This window comes from Motacilla alba, chromosome 5, assembly GCF_015832195.1.
Source record: "Motacilla alba alba isolate MOTALB_02 chromosome 5, Motacilla_alba_V1.0_pri, whole genome shotgun sequence".
Lineage (NCBI taxonomy): Eukaryota > Metazoa > Chordata > Aves > Passeriformes > Motacillidae > Motacilla > Motacilla alba.
The window spans coordinates 14,314,788-14,339,179 of record NC_052020.1 but is presented as its reverse complement, the minus strand read 5'-3'; the positions used below and the strand labels follow the sequence as shown (position 1 = coordinate 14,339,179).

The following is a 24,392-nucleotide window of genomic DNA, read 5'->3' as shown; positions in this document are numbered from 1 at the left end:
TTTATGTTTAATAGAGATGGCCAAACTGCTGCCACCCAGCCTGGCCAATTCTTTCTGGCTCCATGGTTTCAAAGCTCATAAAAGCAGAGCTGCCCTGTGCTTCTGCCTTGGTGCAGTTAGTTTTGCTTCAGGGCAGCTGTGCCACCAGCTTATAAAATAGGTCTGCATAGCAGCAGGTAAGAGGATAACAGTTGTAAGAGATTCCCTCAGGACAGTGGCATTTGTCATGTGCCTTGGGCATGTTCCAGTGCCCCTGGCCATGAGTAAAATGATGGTTCTTGGTCTCCACTTGCCAGACAAACCAGATATTAAATATATATATATATATATATATTTTTTACTTAACTGTGCTGGAAGACTTCTCTGCTAGCCTGTGCAGGGTCTCTCAGTGCATGATTGCCTGTGGTCCAGTCCAGCAATTACCTCTGCCCAGAGAGTGCTCTGCACCCACAAGGGAATCCATGGGCCACTGCCAAAATGCTGTACCCAGAGCATAGCTACAGCTTCAGACAAACAAAAGTTATTCCCAGCTAGTTTCCTCAGAGAAGATCCTCTCTTTTACAGCAAGAACCGCTGGACATGACTCACTGCATATTGTTTGTTCATATTGCTATATATATTTCCCAAATGCTATTTTAAGTGCATTTCTCCCTTATGCTCCTACCAAGTTTACTGCATGAAAACAACCCTCCAGTTTTAATTTCATATTTAACCAAAACAAATGTGGCATGGCTGTGTTCACTTCAGTAAAGCTATCTGGATTTGTATTCTGCACACAGATATAAGAAAGTTGGTCAGAGGGAAATACATGGAAGGTACTACAAAACAAAGGGGCCAATGAAGCAGGCAGCATTTCATACAAAGCTCCCTGCATTCTGCCTGTGCTTTCACACCAATCCAATCCACTGCCTGCAGATGGTTCACATGCATTTTTTTCCTCCTCTAACCAGAATCCACTGCACAGACTCTTCCCAAAGATTCTGGCCATAACCTGTTCTGGCTGAACAGCCCCAACTCCCCCACCCATTTTTCATAGGAGAGATGCTCCAGACCCATAACTGTCTTTGCACTCCTCCACTGGACCCACTCCAGGAGCTCCATGTCTCTCTTGTACTGGGGAGCCCAGAGCTCAGCACAGTATCCTAGGGGAGCCTTCACCAGGGCTGAGCAGAGGGACAGAATCTCCTTCCTGACCTGCTGGCAATGCTTTTCCTAATGCTCCCCAGGATACATTGTCCTCCTTGGCCACAGGGACACACTGATGGCTCACGGACAGCTTGTTGTCCAAGCAGGACTCCCAGGTACTCCTCCGCAGAGCTGCTTCCCAGCTGATCAGCCAAGGTCAGATGGGTCTCATGTCCAGCAGGTCAAACAGGAAATATAACCCAAAGTCGTTTAGAAACCAGACAGATTTGATTTTTCAATTACTTTCTTGACCATGAAATCAAATGGACATGGACTATTAACCAGGACACAAATACAGGAGTGCATCAACTTCAAATGTTACAAATTCCCAGTTATTCCCACCTTAACCCTTACCAGAATCCTTAATAGTTGCCTCAGACACAGTACACTGCAAATACTTCACTCTATGCAAGGTCAGACTTTTATACAAAATTCAGCAATAGCCTCTGTCCTACAGCTGTATCAGTGGGTGCTCTGAAAAGATTTACATCTTCTGAACACTACCTCAAACCTGCCTCATCAGTAGTGCTTCACCCAAAGTTCAACCCTGATCCCAGCTGTAATCCTGAGTCAGCAACCTCTGCCTGCCCAGCAGGGAGCTGCTGCCAGAGCCAACACTGAAGTGCCTGGCATGGCTGGCAATACAGCCAGCTTGCTGGTCACTGAGTCTCCACTCTCTGCCTCTTGTTTGATGTTGGCCTCACCACAATCTCACACTTAAACCCTTCCTAATTGTGTTAAGGTGAAAAAACACCAGAGCAAGCCCAGGTTGCCACCAGCCTAACTCAAGTTCATCATGCCCTCATAGCTCATCCATGTACCCAATCCCAAATTATGGCCCCTTTTTTTTTCTGACACAATTTTAACAGCAAGTAGGTGGTTGACTGGTTCCACCATGTCCTCTGCAGAGCACAGGGTACCCAAATTTTGTTATTCAAAATCAGTTCAGGCAGATTTGGGATGTTTTTCAGCAAAAAAATTGCAGAGAACCACATGTGGTTTTAATGTCAGAGCTCCTTCACTTTGGTAGGCTCAAGAAGCAAAATGATTTCTCAGAATAAAGCGGAGAAACCCTGCTGCTTCTCAGCTCTATGCTGCAGCCAGCCCCAAAAGCCTGCAAAGGCACTGTGCACCCCATGTTAGTGAGCTGGCATAGTAGCCTAGAGCCTTTGGGAACAAGGAGAACTGATTCCATGGTCCACTGCAGTCTTTCTGAGCTCTCAGAGGAGGTCCCATCACAAGATGATTCCAGGTTTTCATAACACTTACTTTTGGAAGGAGAGAGGATACTGACCTAGTGCATTAGTTTAGTTTTCCTTTACATCAAACTGACTCACCCTGCTCTGATACCAGCTCACAATTCTCTCTTAATTGGGAAAATCACTAGGATAGTACTCACTGCCAGAATTCTGGGTCATAAAGTCGTTCTCTGACTCACAAGAAGGTTTACAACAGCTGTGGCAGTGATATGTACTGCAGGTGAGTCATGTTGAACTGTCATAGACAGGTAGAAGAATTATAAAAGAAAGGCCTTATGAAATCAGGCCTCACTCTGCTAAAATTGTCAAAGCTGGCCTGTCATTTCTTCTAAGTGCAGCTAACAAGCAATTTGCAAGTTCCCGTATGAAGCTATTTTGAGAATGAGAAGTTCATTTAACACAACAATCTATTCTGAGGGTGAAAAACAAATGCACCTGTGTAAACAATGCTCTTTGTCCCATGAGAACCCACAAAAGAAAAATGCAAACATATCTATAGAGAGAAAATGTGATAGGCATATACAATAGCCCTTAATGACCAATGAACTGAGTTTCACTGTGTTGCTGACCAATTAGGTTTAACACAGTACCTTCTGATATTTCCTATGAATATGAGCTTTGTGAATAAAGAGTTGGCTCTCTGCATGAAGAAAATGGATTCTAGGCTGATTTATTCCAACATGTGGTGATCCCAAAGAGGCGACTGATAAGAATTTAACACGAAGTAAAGAAGCTATGGAAATACACTTCTACCACCTCACACAACTCCAGCTAGAGGTGTCTACAGACACAGCATCTCCAAAGTGTCTGGTTTGCAGTTTTTAACACATGCTGCACTAAGACGATTTTCAGTGACGATTAAGTCACTGAAAGTCTTGCTGGATCTTCTCCTTGTTTGCTTCCCCATGCTGCTGCTTGATTTGTGAAATTTCATTTTCCAGCTGCACAATATCATAATTTTTACTGACAAGAGAGACCCACGCGGATTCCATCTCTCACAGCTTAGCCCCAGCTGTGAGCTGCATGTTCTTCCTCTGCCAGTTCAGGTTTTGAATGTTTTTCCTCAATTTCTGAAGTTCTTTCTGGGCTTGTTCTATTATATGAACCAGGTGCTCGCCGTACACCGTCCAGGCGTTGCAGCCGTGCTGGGACATGAGCTCCAGGCTCTCGATGCGCACAGCCTGGTGCTCCAGCTGTGCCATGGAATTGTTCACGTGCTCCTGCCATGCCATGATGTCGATTTTCTGCCCAGAGGATGCAGCGGGCAGCTCATACCTCTTCATACTGAGTAGTTCCAGGGGCTGCCAGGCCACCAGACACTCAAACTCCCTCCACATGAGCTCGGTCTCGAAGGCGCTGTAGGCGTACACAGACAGGTAGCTGAGGTAGTTCTTGGTCAGCTGGTGCCACTGCGTCTCCTCCTCCACCAGCGCTGCAGCTGCCTCCCGCATGCCCCGTGCCTCGTACCCCTGGTCCAAGGAGGGCAGAGCATCCACCACCACATCCCTGGCCACCAGCCCCGGGCCCAACATCTTGGCCACAGCTGTGCGCACTCACGTCTCGCCCAGCAGGACCGCACACGGCTCCAGTCCCCTGTGTGCTGGCGGCTCTCCTCTTCTCCCGAGATTATTTGCAGCAATTAATTTTAACTACTTAACTAAGTCCTATAGCCTTGAATTTTGTCTGCAGCTGTTCTTTAAAGTTTAGAAATAATTTGCTCACAAAAAAAGATTTTACTGCTGAAACAAAGTCAGAGTACAACCTGACAACCTGTGGGTCAGGGTGTTGGTTGCAGTCCAAATCAGTGGTGGCTGCAGTCTTCATGGAGTGACAAATGTGGTTCTGTTGAAGCAGTGATCCTGTAGAAGGGTGTAGTTTTCCTCTGAAGGTCCAGTGGTGGCGTAGAAGGGTCTGGTCTTCTTCTGGGAATCCAGTGAAAAAAAGCTCCCTGGTGTTCCAAATCTCAGATTATATCCAGGTAGGAATGCTTGGTTCCTACTCCTGGGCGGAGCATCTCACAATGGGATAATGTAATTTTATCAGTCGTGCAGTGAGACTCCAAGGCCCATTAACAGGAGATATCTCCTGGAGGGAGGATAGGTTGTGGAAGACACAAAGAACACTGCTCCACCTGGGTTTAACAGATGGTGATAGAATATGTGTCTTTCTGGTTACATCTTGCATTGCAATCTAAGACAGTTAAATATTACTTTTCTACATTGTAAGATATACAGTTGTTTTCTTTTAAGAGATAAGATGAGTCTGACTAAAACAGCTGTGATGAAACACTGATAAACACCTGTTTGTGGGTAAAGAAGATACAGTGTGTTCACCCTTTTGTCGAAGATTTTATTGCTCCTTACAATCTCTGCTGTTTTATCTTCCATAGATAAGACAGAAGAGTCAGTTATGATTCTACATTATGCCTGTTACTGATTGTAAGCTGGTTTAGAGTTTTCCTTTGTTTCATTTTGCTGTCATAGGTGCATGACTCCTTAGAAAGGTGTTATCTCAATTTCCTTAGATGGTAACTACTGATATATTGATTACACGATGTGAATTTACTGATTTTATAACATCTAATTATTCATTAGATGTTATTACTGTGTTTATAGCCAGCTTCTTATATGCTTTAACATCTCTTTGTGTAATTACCTAAAAGATGCGTGTCATTTCAGGATCTTTCTTTTTTGTTCTCTAGCTGCCTATGCATCTCTTAGACCAAATATGTAAAGGATTGCACTGCCTTATCTTATAATGATACATTCATTGTTCTATAACAAAAGATTTGACAATGCTTTATTGTCCACTCAGGTTTCAGGAACACAAAATTTTAAAAAATGAAGTTCCTAAGCCATTCTCTCCACAGAAATCAAAAGCAGGTTTTTTTTAATTCAGAGGCTAAAGTTTTAGCTGATATAAATTTTCTGGCAGACATTAAATTTGTGGAGGCATACTGGTTTAAAACAGCTCAGAATGTGATTCTAGATTAATGGGACGAAACCCCATGTTTATTGATTATGTAACTGCAAATGCAGATATGTCTCAAGTGCAGCATGCAATGTATGTACCAGCATCTAACAAAATTTTCCATGCATATTCAGAAGTAGAAAATGTTCTTTTCAAATTTAATTGTATGATATTTAAATAAATAAATACTTTTGGGTGTTGAAATAAAGAATTCCAGTAAATAAAGTCAAGAAAATACATTAAATATTTGTTAAAGGAATTACTGATTTTCAGTGAATGGATAGAGAGGGAACCACTTACTTTGTAGGCCACTACCTGAACATTTAATCCTTTGTGCAGTAAGGCTACTAAAACTAACACCACAAACCAAACTTTAAAATAGTCAGGCCAAAGTGCTGAGACAACCTCTGGTCTCCAGCCAGAGGTTGTGAAGTGTGTGCTTAACAAGTCACAAGCCATTTTGGGACAACTGATCTGAGGGAAAAAAGAATTACAAGGGCTACCCCCCAGTACCAACTAATCACTTGGAGAACCAAGCGGGCTTTAAAAGAATTGTGAGATTGTTTCCTCCCTCCTGTTACTTCTGGACAATAGTACTAGCTCAAGTATTAGGTGCTGGGTTTTTATGAGTAGAAAATTAATTGCCTTTGGTGGAGCAAAGTGGGTTTATAGACAAGGAACTAACCAGTTGCTGTGGCATCTCTAAGGCCATAGTCGTGTCTCTAGCTCGAGAAGACATCAACCTCCCACCTTCTGCCCTGTGGGAACAAACGCAGCAGAGGCATCGCAATGTCTTCAAGCGGCCTTTGAGCCCCCTCTGAGCAGAGATGCCAGGGGTGCCGCTGGCAGTCAGCGGGGCCGGGGGCTGCCCACAGCGGGGCCGAGCCCGCCGCCCCCGGGCATCACTGCGGCAGCGGCGCCGGCGCTCCCGGGGGCCGGGCCGGCTGCTCCCGCTCGCTGCCTGGCTGTTTCATTCATGCTTTCTCCCTCGCCATCTCCCTCTCCGACTGAGGGGAAACGGGAGCGCGCGTGGGCGGCCGCTGGAAGGCTCCCTGTCAGTCAAGCGGCCGAGCTGAAAAGAAGGCGAGCGAGGGAGAAGGAGGCAGAACAGCTTTCCCGGGGGAGGGGGCGGCTGTTGTCGGCTGCCAGCCTCGCAGCCCTTCCCGGGGGCATCTGCAGAGACGGGGTGGGGGGAAGGCGGCAGCGGTGTCGCACCACAGACCTTCCCGCCGGGGGTGAAGCGGCTCTTTCCTGCCGTTCGTCACCTGTCCCCGTCCCCACACACGCACCCAGCGGCGACGGGGCGGGGGACGGCTGCCGCCCTATCTGGCGAGAACCGGGCCCAGGGTCCGTACCCCCGGCGCTGTGGGGGCTGCCCGTACGTGTCTGCCGGGGCAGCGGAGGGAGGCGAGCCCGGGGGGTGTCAGTGGTGGGGGGTTACGTGGGCAGCGCGTCCCCTCAGCTCTCCACAGGACCGGGGAACTTCCTCAGGCTGAGGGGCGCTCCGTAGCGCCGGCACCAGCCGCAGCGAGGAGGCTTTCGAGGGGAGGCTCGGGGCAAGTTGCACGCTTTGGGCGGGGGGGCGGCCCCGCGGCGGGCTGAGGTGGGCTGGCGCTCGGTACCGGCAGGGGAGGGGAGCGGGCGGCTGCCGACGGCGGGAGCGGGGCTCCGGTGCAACGGGGCCGGGGGCTCGGCGGGGGAGAGCCCGCTGCCCCCCACCGTGCCGCAGCGCTGCCTTTGTGCTCCCTCCGCACCTGAGCGCCGGGCTGGGAGGGACGGCGCAGGTGGAGGCGGGCACGGCAGCAGCTGCGGCGCATCCCCGGAGCCGGGGCGGGGAGGTAAGGCGAGGCTGTGCCGTGCTGCGGCGGCGGCTCCCGGGGCTGCGGGGGGCGGCTGCACGCCGGGGGCTGTGCCTCCGGCCGGCGGCGGGGGCGGCGGGCAGGGCACGTCCCTTGCTCGGCTTTTCCCGCAGCCGTTTCCCGCTTCGTCCTGCTGCACGCAGAGAGATGCAACAGCGGCAGCCCGGTCCCCTGGGGAAGGACGGGGCTTGGAGGTGGGCGAGTGGCATCAGCCGTGCCGGTGCGCGGTGAGGCTGCCGGGCGAGGGGCTGGGGCCGGGGGGAGCGGCAAGGCACCCGCGGTGTCCGCGCAGCCGCCCGCCGAGCGCTGAGGCGGCCCGGCCCGGCTCCTCCGGTGCCGCTCGCAGCCCCGGGCCGTCCGCTCCGCTCCGCAGGGCCCGGGCACGGCGGCGGCGCGCACAAGGCTGGGCTTTTCCCCGCCACGCAACGCCAAGATACGCGGAGCAGATGCCGGTGTATGCGCCTAGCGGATCTCGCTTGGGAAGGGCTGAGGGATTTAGGGGAGGCTGCTTTCGAGCCGGCACAGTTAACAGCGGTAGTTAACTACCGGCTGCAGTTAAAATTTTAGCAGCAGCAGCAACAGCTTTGCGATGCTTTCCGGGAATGCTGCTGCCTGGGAGCTGATGTTCCAGGCGGCCCGCGGTACGGGCCATCTCTCGCCTAGATGGCAGTGCTGAGAGCAGGATAGCTGCCAGTATAGGCAATAAAGTGCTGGAAACCTGGAGTCCTGGGCAGCTGGATTTTGGTAGAGTTATGGGTGGAACGGAATAGCATTCACCTGTGCCCTGTGAGCTAATTTGCAATTACGATAGTTTTTTCCTTCAGACTTTACGTACGTCTATCTTGTTATGCAATTACGTTTTGGTGAGGCTGGGATTGTTACATTATGTGTGAAAGGAAAAACAAATGTAGTAGGTTAAGTCTTTTGTATTGCAGTGTTATTTACAAAGTTGTCGAGGTTCGGATCCAGCTTCGCTGGCTGCCACCTGATTGGCAACGATTTACAGCGGGTGGTCAGGTTCTGTGTTTGTGTTGGGGCAGCAAATCACAGCTTCAGAAGAAATGTGTCCACATTAACCTGTTTTGTTTTTTTTTTTTTTCCTTTACTTCGAAAGTGTTGCATATACTACTGAGGAAGCAATTTTTTTTTTATTTGATCACAATGTTTTGTTAGTCAGCTTGAGATGATAACTTCCTTGTTGCATAAATTGTGCAGTTAATCAGGTTCAAATCTCAGACAGACCCAGAGCTCAGATTGATTTCAGCACAAGTTGTGTGGTGCATGACAAGGGTGCTGAATTTTACTGTGCAGGATAGCTGAAGCAAATTTTCTCACTGCTTGCTCTACTTCCAGTTTGTTCCTTTGGAGTAGAAGAATGTAGGGATTTTGCCAGTGTTCTCATTGATATATATATATTTGAGTTAGTGTTGTACATCTGAAGCCAAGGATAGTTCAGGGGCTCAATATGTTCCCATTGAGAGAGAAAATGTAGCCAGTTGACTTAAATGTGGATGAAATGGACATGAGAACTCTTACTCTACATTTGCATGTAATGAGTCCAAACGTTCTCAGTAGGTATGTGCAGAGAGGTAAGCACATCATGCTTAGCTGTTTTATTCCTTTTGTTATAGTTGAACAGGCATTATTCTTTGTAGGGCTGTGTCATTGGTTTGTTAGGGTTTGTTTTTTTTTACTTCTTATTTAGCAGTATTATGGTTTAGGAGCTTTAAAATGTTTGTCACTCCACTGCAGAAAGAGTTGCCAACTGGATGTCATGCATGTAAAACTAGAACAAGAGCCTTTAAATAGCAAAACCATCAATTTAGTAACAATTTAGTGTGATAAATGGCAGAATGCACAAAAAGAATGCAAATCTGAACAATTATAGCATGCATCTTTTGGTATTAATATTGATTAAGTACAAAGCACAAAAGGTAAATAAACACATACAGGTTTTAAGTGCCTAAACTGGTTTGAAATGGAGGAGCTGTTTTCTGTTATGTGTTTTTTTTCCTATTACATGGTTTATGCTTTCAAAACAAGCATGGGATGGGGGAAAGATCGGAGACGTTTTTACAAGCATTTCTTTTGTTTTCTGGATCTCAGAATTCCATTATGTAGCAGGATGCTTTCTCAGTATCTGGAAAGGCAGATGTTGCTGCAGCAGGAGAAATTATACTGATTTGCAGTGCAGTTAAAAAAAAAATCTGTTCTTTCTGCCTCTGTCTAAAAAGGTCAGCCATGGTTTGGGCTTGTCAACAGAAGAGATGAGACAGGGAAGTTAAGCTTGTTCAACAAAGGGAGTGAAGTAATGTACAATTGGGAAATTTCTATTTCAGGAATAAAAAATGTAAATTTCCCTAACCAACTGCACATAAGAATTTCACTTGCTTGGCTTTCCCTCACAATTGCCCCCAATCCAGCCCTTTCTGAAAGGCAGGGAGTTTTGCTAGGTTTGGTTGATCACTCTCTCCTGTGGAATGTTGGGTCCAAAGGCAGAAGAGGCAGTGGAGACTAGAGGTGTGTAGGCTTTTGTAGAAGAGCCTTTCTGACTTATAGCTTTTCAAAAGTTGCATTGCAGAAGCCTGTAATTGAGAATTTTGCTCTCACAGTTAATTTTCAGTTTCCTGCTTACCCTGTGTAGGCCACAGGAGCGTGTGACTGATGTGACCCAAGACTCGACCTATGGTAGGGCCAGCTTCTTGGTTTAAACTGCTGCTTAGAGACTTTATCTCGAGATTTCAGAGATAATGTGCTTCTACTTTAGAGAATATTTGGGTCTTCGTTGCAAAGAGAACATGCAAATGAAATTTAAGAACTGGAGGACTGGTTTGCATTAAAGCATCTTTAGCAGAATAAGGGCAGCAGAGATGCAGAGTATGTGTGTGCTGTATGTATCCATGCTACCACAGAGAGAGCAAGCTATGATAGTCAAGAAATGCAAGGGTTTTGAACATCTCTTGCACATTGCAGTATTTTTTATTTCATGATGGAGCACGTGTTCTTTTCAGACTCCTCTCTTAATTCTACCCAGAATTAAGACTGTCTTGATTCTACCCAGAACCAGGCTGCCCTGTGATTTTGAGCAATTTTAAAGAGATCAATTATTATGGTAATAATCCACATCTTAGAAACCAGATTCAAGCTCCTGTGTTGTAAGAGTCCTGATCTGTGGCCAGCTACAATGCCAGTAAGTAGTATGTTACTGGTTTGTGTTTTTTTTACTTAGTCCTTCCTTGTTTAGTGACCTGCTGCATGTAACCTGACTCCTAACTTTTTTTGGGGCAGGAGCAGCCTTCCCTAAGAGTAGAAACTTCCCTAAGTTTCAGTAGGGCTCAGATTCTTGCTTGCAGCTCTAGGAGAAGGATGTAATAGAAAACATCAGTCTGGTAACCCTGGTTTAAGGTCATGAGTAGCTGCCAAAAATATTAAGTATTTTTAAGAGTTGGATCTCTAGCATAAACATTTTATTTCTTGGGGTGTTTTTTTCCAATTCAGTATCATATTTAGTTTCATTTTGTGTTTTACTTCTGTGTGTATGGGTATAAAAGCAAGACAGTGCAACTTTCTGTATTTTTCATATCAATTCTGTCCTGTGGACACGACTGCATGTGCTAACAGGAACTCCTTTTTGACACAAACTCGCCCTTCAGGTATAAGCAACTTGCTTAAGTTACGGGGAGATTGTGACCTGCTTTATCTATCATCAGATAAATAACTTTTGTAATTACAGTATATAATAAAGCCACTTAGGCCATCTTTTAGAAAAGAATTAAATATGTGAGGCCGGGCTCAAACAGCAGAGTGCCAGCAAGAGTGAAAATTACATGTAATCTGTTTTATGTACATGCATTTGTTTAGGATGATGACTGTCTTTGCAATCCTGTGTGTGCAAACTTGTTACCTCCAGATGGGCCAGAGTTTCAGGCAGCTTTTGAAAGCTTCGGTGAGAAGTTACCAGGCACTGCAGTGTGCAGAGCCTGCTCCTTGCTAGTTTTGCCCACTGCCACACCTACAGCCAACATCACTATCTAAACTGATGTCTGTGTGGATACACTGCTTCATCAAACTGCATAAGCTATGACACAGCTAGTCTTGATTACACTGCTTTTTAAAAATCATTCCAAGGTTGTAGTTTGTGTACAGCTAGAATTGTTCTGCCCCTTGATTATCTACAGATCAGGTTTCATTAGAAGTGCTGATGAGCACCCAGGACTCTGAAGGCAGCAGTTTTGTGCAAGATAAGAATGTTCCTTAAAGAAGCTGATGGGGGATAAAGTTCCTAGCAGACACTGACAGCATAAGATGTCACTGTAGTCTAGTCTGAAATTGTATGTCTGAAGGACAATTTGATGTCCTTGGCTTTACAAGAAGTTTTTGCATTGAAGAAACTTAATAGTGGGTTAGAAACTGCTTTCAGGAGCTGTGTAGATATGTTTGTTTCTGTTCATTTGCATTATTAGAACTATGGAGCAATTAGGGGTTTTTTTTTTTCCTACGAGTGAGTGTGAATTTGAAGCACTCTACATTAGACGAAGACATTTAATTTATCCTGGTGAACCTGTGATCTGCACCTGTCAGTTCTGAATGACTTTGTTTGCAGAGCTGCTTGGAAATCAAGGAAATGGATGGTGTAAGCTGTATAACATGACTGGTTCTAAAGGAGTCTCTGTTTGGAAGCTGTGTGCTCCAAAGCTGTTGGTTCACTTGCAGAAGGCTCTTTGAAACCTGCAATTGACCAAGGTCATGAAGTCCTTGATGTAATTAAATATGCAAAATATAAATTATTTCCATACCCTTGCAGAACTTTTTGTTTAATCCCTGAGCTGTTTTGCAGCATAGACTCCTGTCAATAGGGAACAGGTTAGAAGTTGGGAGACCAGGACACTAACAGGCATGTGGTGCCCTGAAATACATTCTGCAATTGTAACCACAATATTAAATACAAACCAAACACAATTCTAGGCAGATAAATGATTGATCCTTGCTCTGAGGAAAAAAATCCCGTCACTAGATATTTTAGTGGGCAAGTCCAGTGGACTTAGGTTTTTCCATTTCAAAAAGTGGAAGAATTATATCTCTGTCTAATATTTTTTTTTCATCTTCATTATACAGTCCTTGTAAAAAACAATACATGCAGAAAGAATCTTGCAAAATATGGTTCTGTTTGTATTTATAAGTAGGCAGTTATCTAATGCTGTCTCTCATTCCTATGTGACCCCAAGAGATGTGGGAGATGGATTTATTTAATTGGGAAATTGAGGGCTAATCTACATATGGAAATTCACAAACATTAGCATACCAAGCTTATTTTCCACATGCAGATGGCCATTATGCAATCAGACTGTGAACTGGAAATGTGTATGCCTGAATATTTGGAATGGCTATTCTGGTCTGTAGCCCTGTGTAGCCAGACTCTTAGAATTTAATTAGTTCTGCAGCAATTGGTGGAATCAAACCTAAACCTAAAGGAGAATGAAACAATGAAAGGAGCCCTTTAACAGTGCAAGTAGAGATGAAGCAAGAGCACAAAGATCTTTGAGGTGTGCTTTGGCAAAGTTACACACTTTCATCTGTGAACCCAATATGAGAAGTTAAGGTTAAAAATCCTCTTAGATATCCATTCCTTTGTTTGTTCTGTATATGTTGAGTGAACAAAATATTTTCCATTTGGAGGAACACTTCGTATTTACAGCTGCAGGTGTTTCTTCAGGTAATGACCTATCTTGTGTTACTAATGCAGCAAAGTGTACTCAATCCTTGTGGATCCCTTCCAACTCAGAATATGCTGTGATAAGCGTTTGTTACTTCTTGAAATGCATGTTTACTGAAATCACAATTATACCTGGAAATCCCCATGTCCCTAGATCCCATGTGTTCTGTGTGTATGGAGATGTCTTTATTCAAGTGTGAGGGGTACAGATAAAGATAACTCATATTAAATGCTATAAAGAATTAGATGTGGAGAATTGGCATATGAATAGAATTAGTCATTAAAATTAAGCCTATTAAATATAAAATTGTTTTAAATAAATGGCAAAGAAGAGTAAACACCTGACAATGGGGGCTGTTGATGCAAGGAACAAGCAAGATGCTTGAAGGAAATTATCTTTCAAAAAAAAAAAGTTAATTATTTGTTAAATATCAGTAAGCAGTTTAGATTTTCTTTATAGTGTATAAGGTTTATGTTATGTTTCTCATGTCACATTCTGAAGTAATTGACAGTGGAGTATTTGCATAGTGGGACCACATCAACCCATGAACTCATTGCAAAAGAGAGTCAAAAGACATGTTAGAACAAATTAAGTCTGGCTTGTGAGAAAATACGGTCTAAAATTGTGAATTAATTTAAGTTGAAAAACTTTTCTAAAAGAGTGTTTTATTGAGGAAATATAATTTAGGATGTTTTGTTTACCTTCAGTTATTTAATTTTTTTTTAACAACCTACCTGTATTGTATCTGACTTTCATAGAAGCAGAGACTTGAAACTTTCACATTCTTAAAGACTGAACCAGACCATTTGTATTTACTAATATAAGTTGAGCACAGCTCCCTTCATTATTGAAACTATAGCATACTATTCAGGTTACTGTTTCATAAATAGTTTAGCTCCCTTCTGATTTCCCCTCTTAGCTTAATTCCCTTCTGATTTCACCTCTTAGTGAGGGTGGCTTAGATAAATTTAGGTGATGACTTCATTTGGACCAGTGTACACCTCACTTTCTAGATGAGGTTGTATTTTTTTTTCCCCATAATTCCACACTCCAGAAAATAGAAATCCTTGTGGTTTCTACCCTGAGACAAACATTTCCTTTTTCCCTCTTGATAGTTGCTACTTCCCTTCATTGCGAAACCACGTTCTGTTCATAACACCAGTGATACAACCTCTAATGGTATCTTAGACTGTGTTAGAAAATACAAGTGGCATTTAGTAAAGAACTCTTCTGGAAGTTGTTGAATAATCAAAACCACTGGGGGGGGAAAGCTCAGAATTTTTCACAGTGAGGGTATTTGCTCTGAATTTTATCACTCAGTTGCTATAAATAATAACCATTTTCATAATAGATGACTTGCAGTCTGTAAAAGCAGGTCATTCCAATTATTACCTTATTTCTCTTCCTGTTTCAATGGCAGGACACTTTTAGCAGCAACAGCGTTGCGGGCATTTTTAGGTGTATGTGACCACTTCATGGATGCAGGAAAAGGGGAAGGCTCCACTGGGGTATAGGAAGCTTTGTGAAGCAGGATTTAAAAGGCCAAGCCAACAGTTACCTTGGGTTTTGTAGCCCCATTCCTGCCTCCCACTAGCTTGCCTGGAGCACAGCTTTACTTCACTTTTGTGTAATGAGAGTCGTCAAGTGAACATTAAAGGGGTGCAGAGAACAGCACTTGAGAAGTTTCTTCTTTGGTTGAGAGAAGTCCAGGAGAGCAGAACAGCCTATTGCACCTGCTCACTGACCCCAGCTGATCTCTGAAATTTGGGTTGTCACAAGCAGTCCCCGGGTTGTAGGTGGGCAGTTGTCACGTGCAGCTGTGGTGACAACACAAACAGCAGAAGCTTTCCAACACTCTGGAGACCTGTTCTTACAATTAGCTGTTGATTAGCTACCTACCCAAAAGGCAGGCTGATGGATCCCCCTGGATGCATTCCATATTTTTCATTTTGCAGCTCATACTGGTGTCTTGGAATTGACCAAAATTTTGGGATAATTAAATACAGGCGTATACTCCCATAAAATGGTAGGGAATGCAGACCATTGCAGGCCTGCTAATGGCAGTGAGAATCCATATGGGCTTGAGGTTTCATCTTTTCCTCTACTCTTGCAAGGTTTAGGTCAGGACACTTAGAAGCAAGCTAGGCATCTTGATTCAGCCTCCCTAAGAGAGTACTTGTTTCACCAGAGATGTTATTTGAAGCATTCTTGGATATGTGATACCACTTTTGAATTTACTATCAGTTCACTGAATTACACTTGCCTGTTTGGGTTTTTTGGGGTTTTTTTTTTGGTGTTGTTGGGGTTTTTTTGTTTTGTTTTTGGTTTGTGTTTTTTGTTTTTGTTGTTTGGTTTTGTGTTTTAATGCAGGTAAATAACGTGTGCTTAATATGTTTTTTCTCATCCAGAGATTTTGGGGAAGGGGAATTCATTTTATTCATCAGGCAGTGCATTTTTTCCTGGTGGTTCTGCAGAGTCCTTTTTTCTTTCAGGAACAGACACTTGCTGCTTCCTTCCTGTACCTTGACTGGTTGAGTATGGCTAGGTTTGTTTGTTTTCTTTTGCAAAATGCCTTCCATTTGGTACTCCAACAGCATCTGTTCCCTTGTTTTCAGTGTCAGTAACAGTGTATGTTACCAGACTGGGGCTTAGCTGAAGCTGTCTCCTTCAGGAACAGAGTCTCCCTTGCCAGTGGAGAACACTGCCACCATTCCATTACCCTGACTGAAGCCTCTGCTCCTTAAGTCTCAGAATAGCAAGCCAGAGAGGTGGAATAATTTAAGTAGTTGCCTTGTTTCATTCCTCTTCTAAACATGGAAATCAGAGCCTGCAAACATTCGTGAGATGAAACGTTGGCACAGACGTGGTAATTTCTGTGAAACTGCAGATGTGACTACTTTGTTATGAAACTGCTGGGAGCTTCAAGAATTATTGTAACAAATCCTGTGACTAAAAAGCATGTAATGGCTATTTTATTGTACTGATGATTGCTTTTGCACTTCAGAGCCTGTTTGGAATGGTCATGTAATTAAAATAGTTATTATTTTCTTCTAAGTTAGAAGAGGACTTCTCTCATACTTGCGTGATGTCTGTCTTGCACTAACAGAAACGCGGAGCTGCGTGCCCAAATACTGTCAGTATTTCAGCCTCTTAGTTATTGCTTTAAACCATGTTTTCAGATGGTGCTCTGTTCTTTGTGGTAAATTACTGCAAGCGCATGTAATGTTCTCCATGCTATGTACATTTTCTAACATCCCAGATTTCTAAATTATGTATATTGTCCCCAAAGCAGACACTGACATTTGCTCTTTTATCCCTTTTGAGCTTTTTTGCATCATGTACAACAGTGTCTGAATTTGTTAGGAAAAACCATCATCCCTTTGAATTTCCTGTGAGCTCTCTAGCACTGTGACCCCTCAGACTCCTGATTGGAAATGCTGTAGATCTTGAATGCAGTTTTGGGCATTGTCGCAGGTCTGTGTGCTGCCAGTGGGCAGCAGATCACAAATGCAGATTCAGTGCTCTGAAGTTATCTAGTGACGCTAAATAATGAACCAGCAATTAAGCAACAATGTTTTATCTGCAGTGTAGTCTGTGCAACTCGGAACATCAATTTTCAGTCTGTTATCCATGAGTAGATTAGATTACATTATATTAGTTTAAATTGAGAACTGTTGCTTTGTGTTAGCCCTGGGCATGACTTCAATGTTAAACTTACTAACTTTTATTAAAGGCGGGTTTCAAACCCAAAAAAAATGGTGCCAGAGGTAAGATCCTCATGTAGGCATGATGCTGATTCCAGAGTTTGGGCAGAAGAGCTTATTGTCTATGTATCCAGGGTTTAGAAAAAGAATTTCTTCTGCTTGGCAAGCTTGCTTCAAAGTACTGCTAGTGCTAGCTCTGGCTTCACTGCGTTCTATCACATTCTAGTGGCCTGGGATTTGTAGAGCTGTGCCTATGAGATTGCTGATTACACTGGGACGAGAAGGCAGTCCAAAGCAAGCTGGAATAGCGTCTGCTGTCATTTGGGAATTTGCTTTATTAAGGCATCCGGCTTACTCTCTTGGTTGTTGACGCTGAACAGAAATTGAGAGTAGGTCTCTAAGCTGATTTATTTTCTGTCCTTGAAACCGGATGTTTATTCCAGTTTGGAATAGAGAGTTTCCTATCTGTGTCTACAAGCTTTTCTTCCTTCTTTTTTCCCAGCTGGTACCAATCTCTGCTACTCTGTGCATGGCTTCCACCCTGTCCATCTGTGTCTGTCACCTCTCCAGCCCAAGTGTCAGCTCCTGTAGGTCTGAAAATCTCTTCCTCTCAGAAAGAGCTGAGTAACCTTCTGCCACAAAGGTTTCAGAGCAGGGAAGTACAGACTGCTCTCTTTGTCCAGTACATCCTGTCAGATTAGCAGCTTCTGATTGATAGTTATATTGAGAAGTATGAAAGAGGCAGTTCTTCCCCAGGAGCTGTGAAATCCCCTGGTTGTAAGGGACTTCATCATGGGCTGAAATGAGCTGATGGCCACCACCACAGGATACATGGCAGTAATTTGCTTCTAGTTTTTCCATTCCTCTTCTGCAACTGATTGCTATGGACATCATTCTGATTCTGAGAACACAGCAGGTATTCGGAAACATCATCCTGATGTCCTGGAAAATGCCTCATTAATCCAGCCAGCCGTTTCTAGGCTTTTTCCTGCAATGCTGAACTTAAGCATTGCACTTACCTGGTTGTAATTGCTAATTGTCTTCCTTGGTTGCTGCATGATTTAGCAGCTGATGCTTCATAAATTACCAGAAGTAGAGATGAGCAGAAATCTGAGATCCTGCAAACATGTCAAGCTAGATGAAGCCTTGCTTGCTTGTCACAGTGATTCTCATAGTATTGGTCTTTTGCCCTAGAGAAGCATTTCTTTTCCTGTTGTTTGAGAACAGGTCTCAGACCTTAGATCAGTGTAAATTTCAGAGCTCCTCTGCTGAGCTAATCCCTCGTTGCATTGTTTTGGAGCTGTTAAATGATGATAATTCTGGATGCTTAACGCATTTTGTTCAAGGATTTCGAAACCTTTTCCTGGCAGACTCAGAGACACTGGTTGATGGGGGGGGAGTGGTTTTAGGGAAGCAAAGGGATTGGAAAGCAGAAGAAGCTGTTTCTCTTTTGTGTGCAGTGGTGCCATGAAAAGCAAAAGCTGGAAAGGGTGAGAGAGTGATTGTTCCTGTCCCCCTCTGCACCTGCCAGGCTTTCACATTTGAAGAGTGTGATGCAGAAGCAGCTCCATCTGCTGATGTTCCCTTTTATGTGAGATAGCTCCCCAAGGAAGGGGATCTTGCATAAATGCCTTTGCTGACCTATGTTTCTGTGTACATGTGGTATCGTACCTGTGGACATGCTGTTAACTACTGCACAGAAAAGGAAAAGTGAGAAATCAAATCAGTTCCAGGGCTGGAGAAAGTAAGCGTCCCTTTTAGTTGTATGCAGGTCATAATTTCTAATCAAGGTTTAGCATCTTCACAAAACTTGGACCAAAATCACTTCAGACATTACCCCAAAATGAAGCTTGGCTTTTCTTCATGTTGAACTTGGATGGCAGAGGGAACAAGGTCAGACTATGTTGTGTTGGCTGGTAAGAAGGAAAATTTCAAGGTCTGTCCACACAGGCATAGGTATTTTTTTCTGTCTGAAAGAATTCTGATACTCTGAGGGGGAAAAGTTGCTCTTCTGTTTTGGTTTGAAGTAGTGTCTGGGGAAGAGGAAAACAGTGTTGGCAGCAGCTTCATTTGCTTTGAGCATTAGGCCTGTCTATTCCCTGGAGGACTCATTAATTTTTAAGCCTATTGCAGCAATAGGCTAAATGGATACCCTGATGGTTTGAGATAGTGCATTCATCCTTTGGGATAAGCAGTTCTGCTTCCTGCAGAGATTGTGTGGTACCTCAAGATCACTGGGTCAGTCTAACCTAAGGCAGCTGTTTAGCAAACAGGAAGATGCCATTTGGTATAATAATAATGGAAACAAGAAATTTGTTCTTTTTAGAGCATTGTCTGCTCTCTGAATCCTCTTAAGATTAATTTACCCTGCTGCTAAACTCTACCTGTTTGTAGAAAAGGGATTTTTGCAAGAAGGTCAGGCTCTTGCCTGATAGTTTATGCTGGGGAGACAATAGTGTGTGAAAGACAAGGTTCTGAGTTACATTGATTTCTCCTCAGTAATTGCTAGTCAGGATGAGTGTTGACTGGTAACTTACAGGGTCCTGATGTTGTGAATGGATGAGCTTTTCATAGCTGGATATGTTAAAGGTGGTTATATTTCAGGTACGTGTATGTATGGCTCAATGTCCAATTACTTAACAAAAACAAGTAAAGTTAAGACAATAGTGGCCTACTGTGGGAAGTCTTAGATAGGGTGGGGAGCTCTTGAGTCCTGACCTAGGAACTGAGTTGTTGTACCCATCTTCCTTTCTTAGAAAGACATAGCAGACTGCCACTGCCTCCTGAGGCACAGCCTGGACTCTGTGAGAAGTGTGGCTTTCTGAAATGGATAGGTGCTTTAAAGGGGAAGTAATCGGTGCTGGGCTGCAATAAACAAGCAGGGGAGACTGTGGCATGGCCCTGGAGCCTCCATACCTGTTCGTTGTCACCTGTTACACAGCCACGATGCATGGGGCAGGATGAAATGGGGGTCCTTGCATGTCCCACTGCTGGGGCTGAGGCTCATGAGTGGGACAGCCCTGGCTGCAGCCGAGGCCTGAGGCACTCTGGGCATTTCCTGGGTACACATGCACAGCAGTGAAGGTACCAGGAGTATTGAAGGTATGATACAGGAGGCACTTAGGACAATGAAGGATGAAGGCAGTCAACTGATGGACTTCCATTTGGTACTAAAAGCACTTAGTGGCTTTACTTTGAGCTTACCATCCTTACTTTTAACCCTCCTGGCCTTACCTGAGTACTGAGACAATTTAATGCAGATGTGGGTGGTCATGAAGTGCCTCTGCCTGCCCTGTCCATTCTCTTAACAATGTCTAATGCTGCTTCCTCTCTGCACTGTTGCAATCCATTTCCAAGAACTGGAAGTCAGAAGCGGTCTGTTCCAGCTGATGGGGCTGGAAACTGTGGGGGCTCCAAATTAGATGCTGTATAGCTTCTAGTTAAAAAAAACAATGCCAAGATACTGTGAAATACTCCTCATATAAACATCAAGGGAAGAGTAATGCTCCATCTAATGCAAATTATATTGCATGTAAAGCTCTTATATGTGCTGTATATTTCATCGTGTTTGCAAGTTTATAGTGCTTATCTTCTGGGCCCTGCACTGTAAACATCATTGACCCCGTGATGGAAGAAAAATCAAGCTCTTTAATGCCAAAATAAGAGAGAAAGTATAGGTGGACAGTGATCCAGACCACAGAAACAGCTTCATGCTTTGAGACCCATGGATGTAAATGTGTACTCAGACCCTGGGGATCCCTCATTCTTTGGAGGGATGTGAGCAACTCATGTCCCACTGAGATTAGACTCAAGGGCACTTACTACATGCAGGATTCAGCCTTAAATGCCTGCCAAAATCTTTTCTGCCTTTGGAACTTGTAATGGTTCAAAGCTTCTCTTTTTTTTTTTTTTTTAGTTTTAATTTATTTTTAATTTTTAAAATTAAAACACAAAATCTAATCTACTGTGGCACTAAAACTTCCCCCCCACCTGCCTCCCAGAGTCTCTCTTCCTGGACTGGAACCCTGTATATAATTTTTCAGTAAGTTCCAGGTTTGTTTTGCTAACATATGAGGGATTTAAAACCTAAATGCTGGCAAAACCTTAACTAGCCAATTGCAAATGTGTCACTATTCATTAAGGACTCTCTAGGGTGCAGTATGTTCCTTGGTGGATTGGCTTCCTGGAAATTTAATGGCAGTTTGTGAATTGGCATCCATTTTTGTTAGTCTATTTCCTGCTACTATAGAAAGCAGTTTTGCTTCTGATAATTTGAGATATTCTGTTTTGCTTTGCTTTACTTTCATGTTGTACTTTAGGCAGGAGGATGAGTCAGCTGGTGCGATCTTTGAGAAACAGTACAAAGACAGATTTCTTTGAGTCCACTTACTCTTCTAGAAATTAACCAAGATATTTATGCTCAGCCATCAGTAACCAGTTGAGTTCCTATCTCACCTGTTGGTGAAGCTCAGTTAAGTTCAGAAAAGGCACCTGAGACTTGTGTGTAATTCTAGCTTTATTTCTTTCCAGTAATTTTATGGGGGTTGAGATAAGAACTGTAGGGTACAGTGGAATTTACTTCGTTCCCGGTACATCTGAAGGGATTATTTTGTTTCATCGCATTAAAGTGTTGAATTGTTTTTATTGCGGAATGCTACAATATTCTGCAGTACTTACACAATGTCCATACAGCATTTTTGTGCAATAACTTTCTAAATAACGTCATGTGTGGGCATGGTCATTCTGGAATAGTTATTGTTTAAATACTTATCCTTTTATAGTGTGATGTAACTTGTATCTGTAGACAAAGTCATAAATTTTACATAGTTTTGGGGAGCTCCAGCTGTAAGACCCAAAGAAGCCTGTGTAGAAGAAATTATTTTGTGTTGAACTCCTTAGAGAAAATATCATCTTTTATCATAAGATCAACCCCCCTCCCCTTAAAAAATTACCATTACTATTTTGTTTTTAGCTTGTTTCTTGTAAAATGCTTTCCAGTCACTCTGTTACTTTTGTGACCTGTACTCTGGCTCACCAGGAAGCACACAGGCAGGCATACACCTTCTTTGAATCAGCTCAGAGTTTCATGACAGGGGCTGCACCACTTGGATTGAGATTCATGTGGGTGGGAAGTGGCATTATATCAGTGGTTAACTTAGGGATAAAGAAGGGGGAAAGTTGTGGCTGTGCAGAGAAGTGGATGCAGAACTGAGTAAAACTGGGAAAAGGGTGACAGGCCATGTGGCTGGACAATATCTCCTGTTTTCATATCAAATTTCTCTGATGCAGCTGCAGTCTGTATCACAAGTGTCAGTGCTAATAGCCAGAACATGTTTGCTCTCTCTGTAGCCTCTTAGAAAGATGACCTTGAACGATTGTGGGGATTTGGCTGGGGTTGAAAGACTGGACTCAAAACTGACTCCGTAGATCTGGTATTCCTAATACTCTTAGGAGTCCTAGGCAGAGGAATGTAGTAATTTCGATGCTTGCTGTTGTGCTTTGTGAAATCCAGTGTGGGAATTGTCCTTACTGCATGAAGACTGAGAACTAAGGAAGCTATTGTGACCACTTGTAGTGGCAGGCTCTGTAGCAGAGTTTTTGTTTGTTATGTGGGAGGCTTAGGTTTCATCAGTGGAGAATTTAATTTCCCCTTTTCACCGAGGTTGGGTTTTCACAGAAGTGTAACTCTGTGTATCTTGCAGCATCTTCATGAGAGCAGAGCTGATTTGTGTTGAGACAGATCTCCCACACGGCGGTGAAAACAAGTGCACAAATTCAGAGTAGCTGGGTGTAAATCTGAAGTAACTGTCATGGAGATTGATATTCGCTCTAGGAGTTAATCTAGATTTACATCAGGGAAACTGTGACCAGAATCTCCCAGGATTCATCTTCACTAGACTTTAGTAGCTCACTAAATTAATTGCTAATTAACTTGAGATGGTTGGTTATTGTGGATGCTTCCCACATATTTCTTCTTACTGTCATCAAATTTAAAGAGAGCTCCACTAGATCAGACCAGATCTTACCTGTTCTGAACTCCTGCTTGTCAAAAGCTGTTCCCTTCAGTGAGATATGTCTGCTGACTGCACTCAGTGTTCATTACACCAAGTAAGTAACTGCAGTACACTGCAGTCCTGGGGAGTCTAAACTTGTGCACATTTGGGTCAAAACCAGTGTGGACACGGCAGCCCATATTGCTGAAGGCAGTTAGAATAAGCAAGGGGTTTAGAGAGGTCCTGCAGGGTAGTCCCAGATAACTCTTAAGGCTGGCCTTGCTGGTTTCTGCAGTGGAGTGGAGCAGTGTGAGACTTGTGCTTGATGTAAGTGCAGTAGTCAGAGTGAAGTGGTTTCAGCACTGAGATATCAAAGCACTGGCATGAGCTACCTCCACTCAAAACACTTCCCTTGTGTGTCAGAAAACAGGTGCTTTGGTGCTTTGTTAATTCTGTACAAAAGAGGTTGCAGTGTGAAGCATCTCATGGAAAAATACCAGTTTGCAGTATTCAAGGACATTGGGAGGGAAATGGCCAGAGCTATTCCTTCAAAGTCTGACAGCATTGAGGCACCCTTACTCTTCAAATTTCACCATGATCATGACACTAAAAAAGCCCACCTTTCTTGTATGTGTTTTGTATAGCTCAAATGAAATTGGGATCCCAAAAGGATGGGGTGTCTGATCTTGCTGTAGTCTGGGCAATGAAGTTTTATGACAGCCTTACTCGAAAACTAGATTTAGGTTCTGTTCCAGGGCGCTCCAGAACAGAGGCAGAGCAAAACAGTTAAAGCAAACCAGCCCAAGAACCTCTCATGCCCTTGAAAATTGTGAAAGGATCTGTGCCAGAGCTGAAAGCAAAACTAAATTAGGCCTTTATTCAATAAAAAGTCCTTATTCTTAAATAAACATGTTGTTAGGTCCCAACAGGGAATGTGTCCAAACAGTATAAATTTAAAAGTTGCCCTTTCTTTCACAAATATGCTTAAGAACCTCCCAGTCCTTGGGCTTCACTCTGAACTGTTCTGCCTCCCAGCAGCCTGCAGCTTGAACTCGGAGGGCCTGGTCACGCTGCCTGATGTACCTGCAGTGAAGATGTAGGGATACAACAAATGGGTGATCATCTTCCCTGCCTGCATGCCAAAGTGAAGGCATGGTGCCAAGCAGATCTGCGCATTAGATGACTAACAGCTCCCACACTGCCAGTGTAGGCAGGGAATATGCAATGCAGCCACATATGTGTCTCAGAACCACACCGGGTGCTTTTTATTCTTAATGTTTGGTTTTGTTTTTAAATAGGAGTTCAGATCTTTGAGCAGGATGTTTATCTCTATGCACAGAAAACAATATTTGTCATAGCTTTTAATATATGATCAAGTTTTTAGAACGACCAGCTGATGTATCTGTTGTGAGTGACATCAGAATTTCAAGTAACTGCTATAAATGCTTTCTAGGATGGCTGTGCATATCATGTGTAATTTTCTGAGTTTACCTTTATTTAGTGGCTAGAAAAAAGCTTTTTTAAGAAAGTGAGATTTTTTTTTTCCCCAGTGGGAATATTGTTTTAAAGCTTTGTATTTAATGTTTGGGTTCCTATTTAATTTTTTTATTAATACTTTTGCCCTGATTGAATTTTGATCACTCTTTTTTGGGTAAAATTGGTGGGAGGTGTTCACAAAAATCATTATGCTGTAACAAAGGAGTTGAAT

The 24,392-nt window shown here is 43.5% G+C and overlaps 2 protein-coding genes across 7 annotated transcripts in view; one reads left to right on the top strand and one right to left on the bottom strand.

Moving 5' to 3' along the window:
- Positions 1-3,307: 3,307 nt before the first annotated feature.
- On the bottom strand, positions 3,308-3,976 carry LOC119702043 (pre-mRNA-splicing factor SPF27-like). Its single transcript, XM_038139466.1, is given in 1 exon segment — positions 3,308-3,976. A coding segment is annotated over 1 exon segment (669 nt).
- Positions 3,977-6,556: 2,580 nt separating this feature from the next.
- Positions 6,557-24,392, top strand: part of PTPN5 (protein tyrosine phosphatase non-receptor type 5) — a 77,150-nt gene continuing 59,314 nt past the window's right edge. The window contains exon 1 of one of the 6 annotated variants that reach the window (XM_038138539.1): positions 6,557-6,761. The gene's annotated coding sequence lies outside the window, so the exon portion shown is untranslated. The other 5 variants (XM_038138535.1, XM_038138536.1, XM_038138534.1 and 2 more) reach the window with 5 other exon arrangements.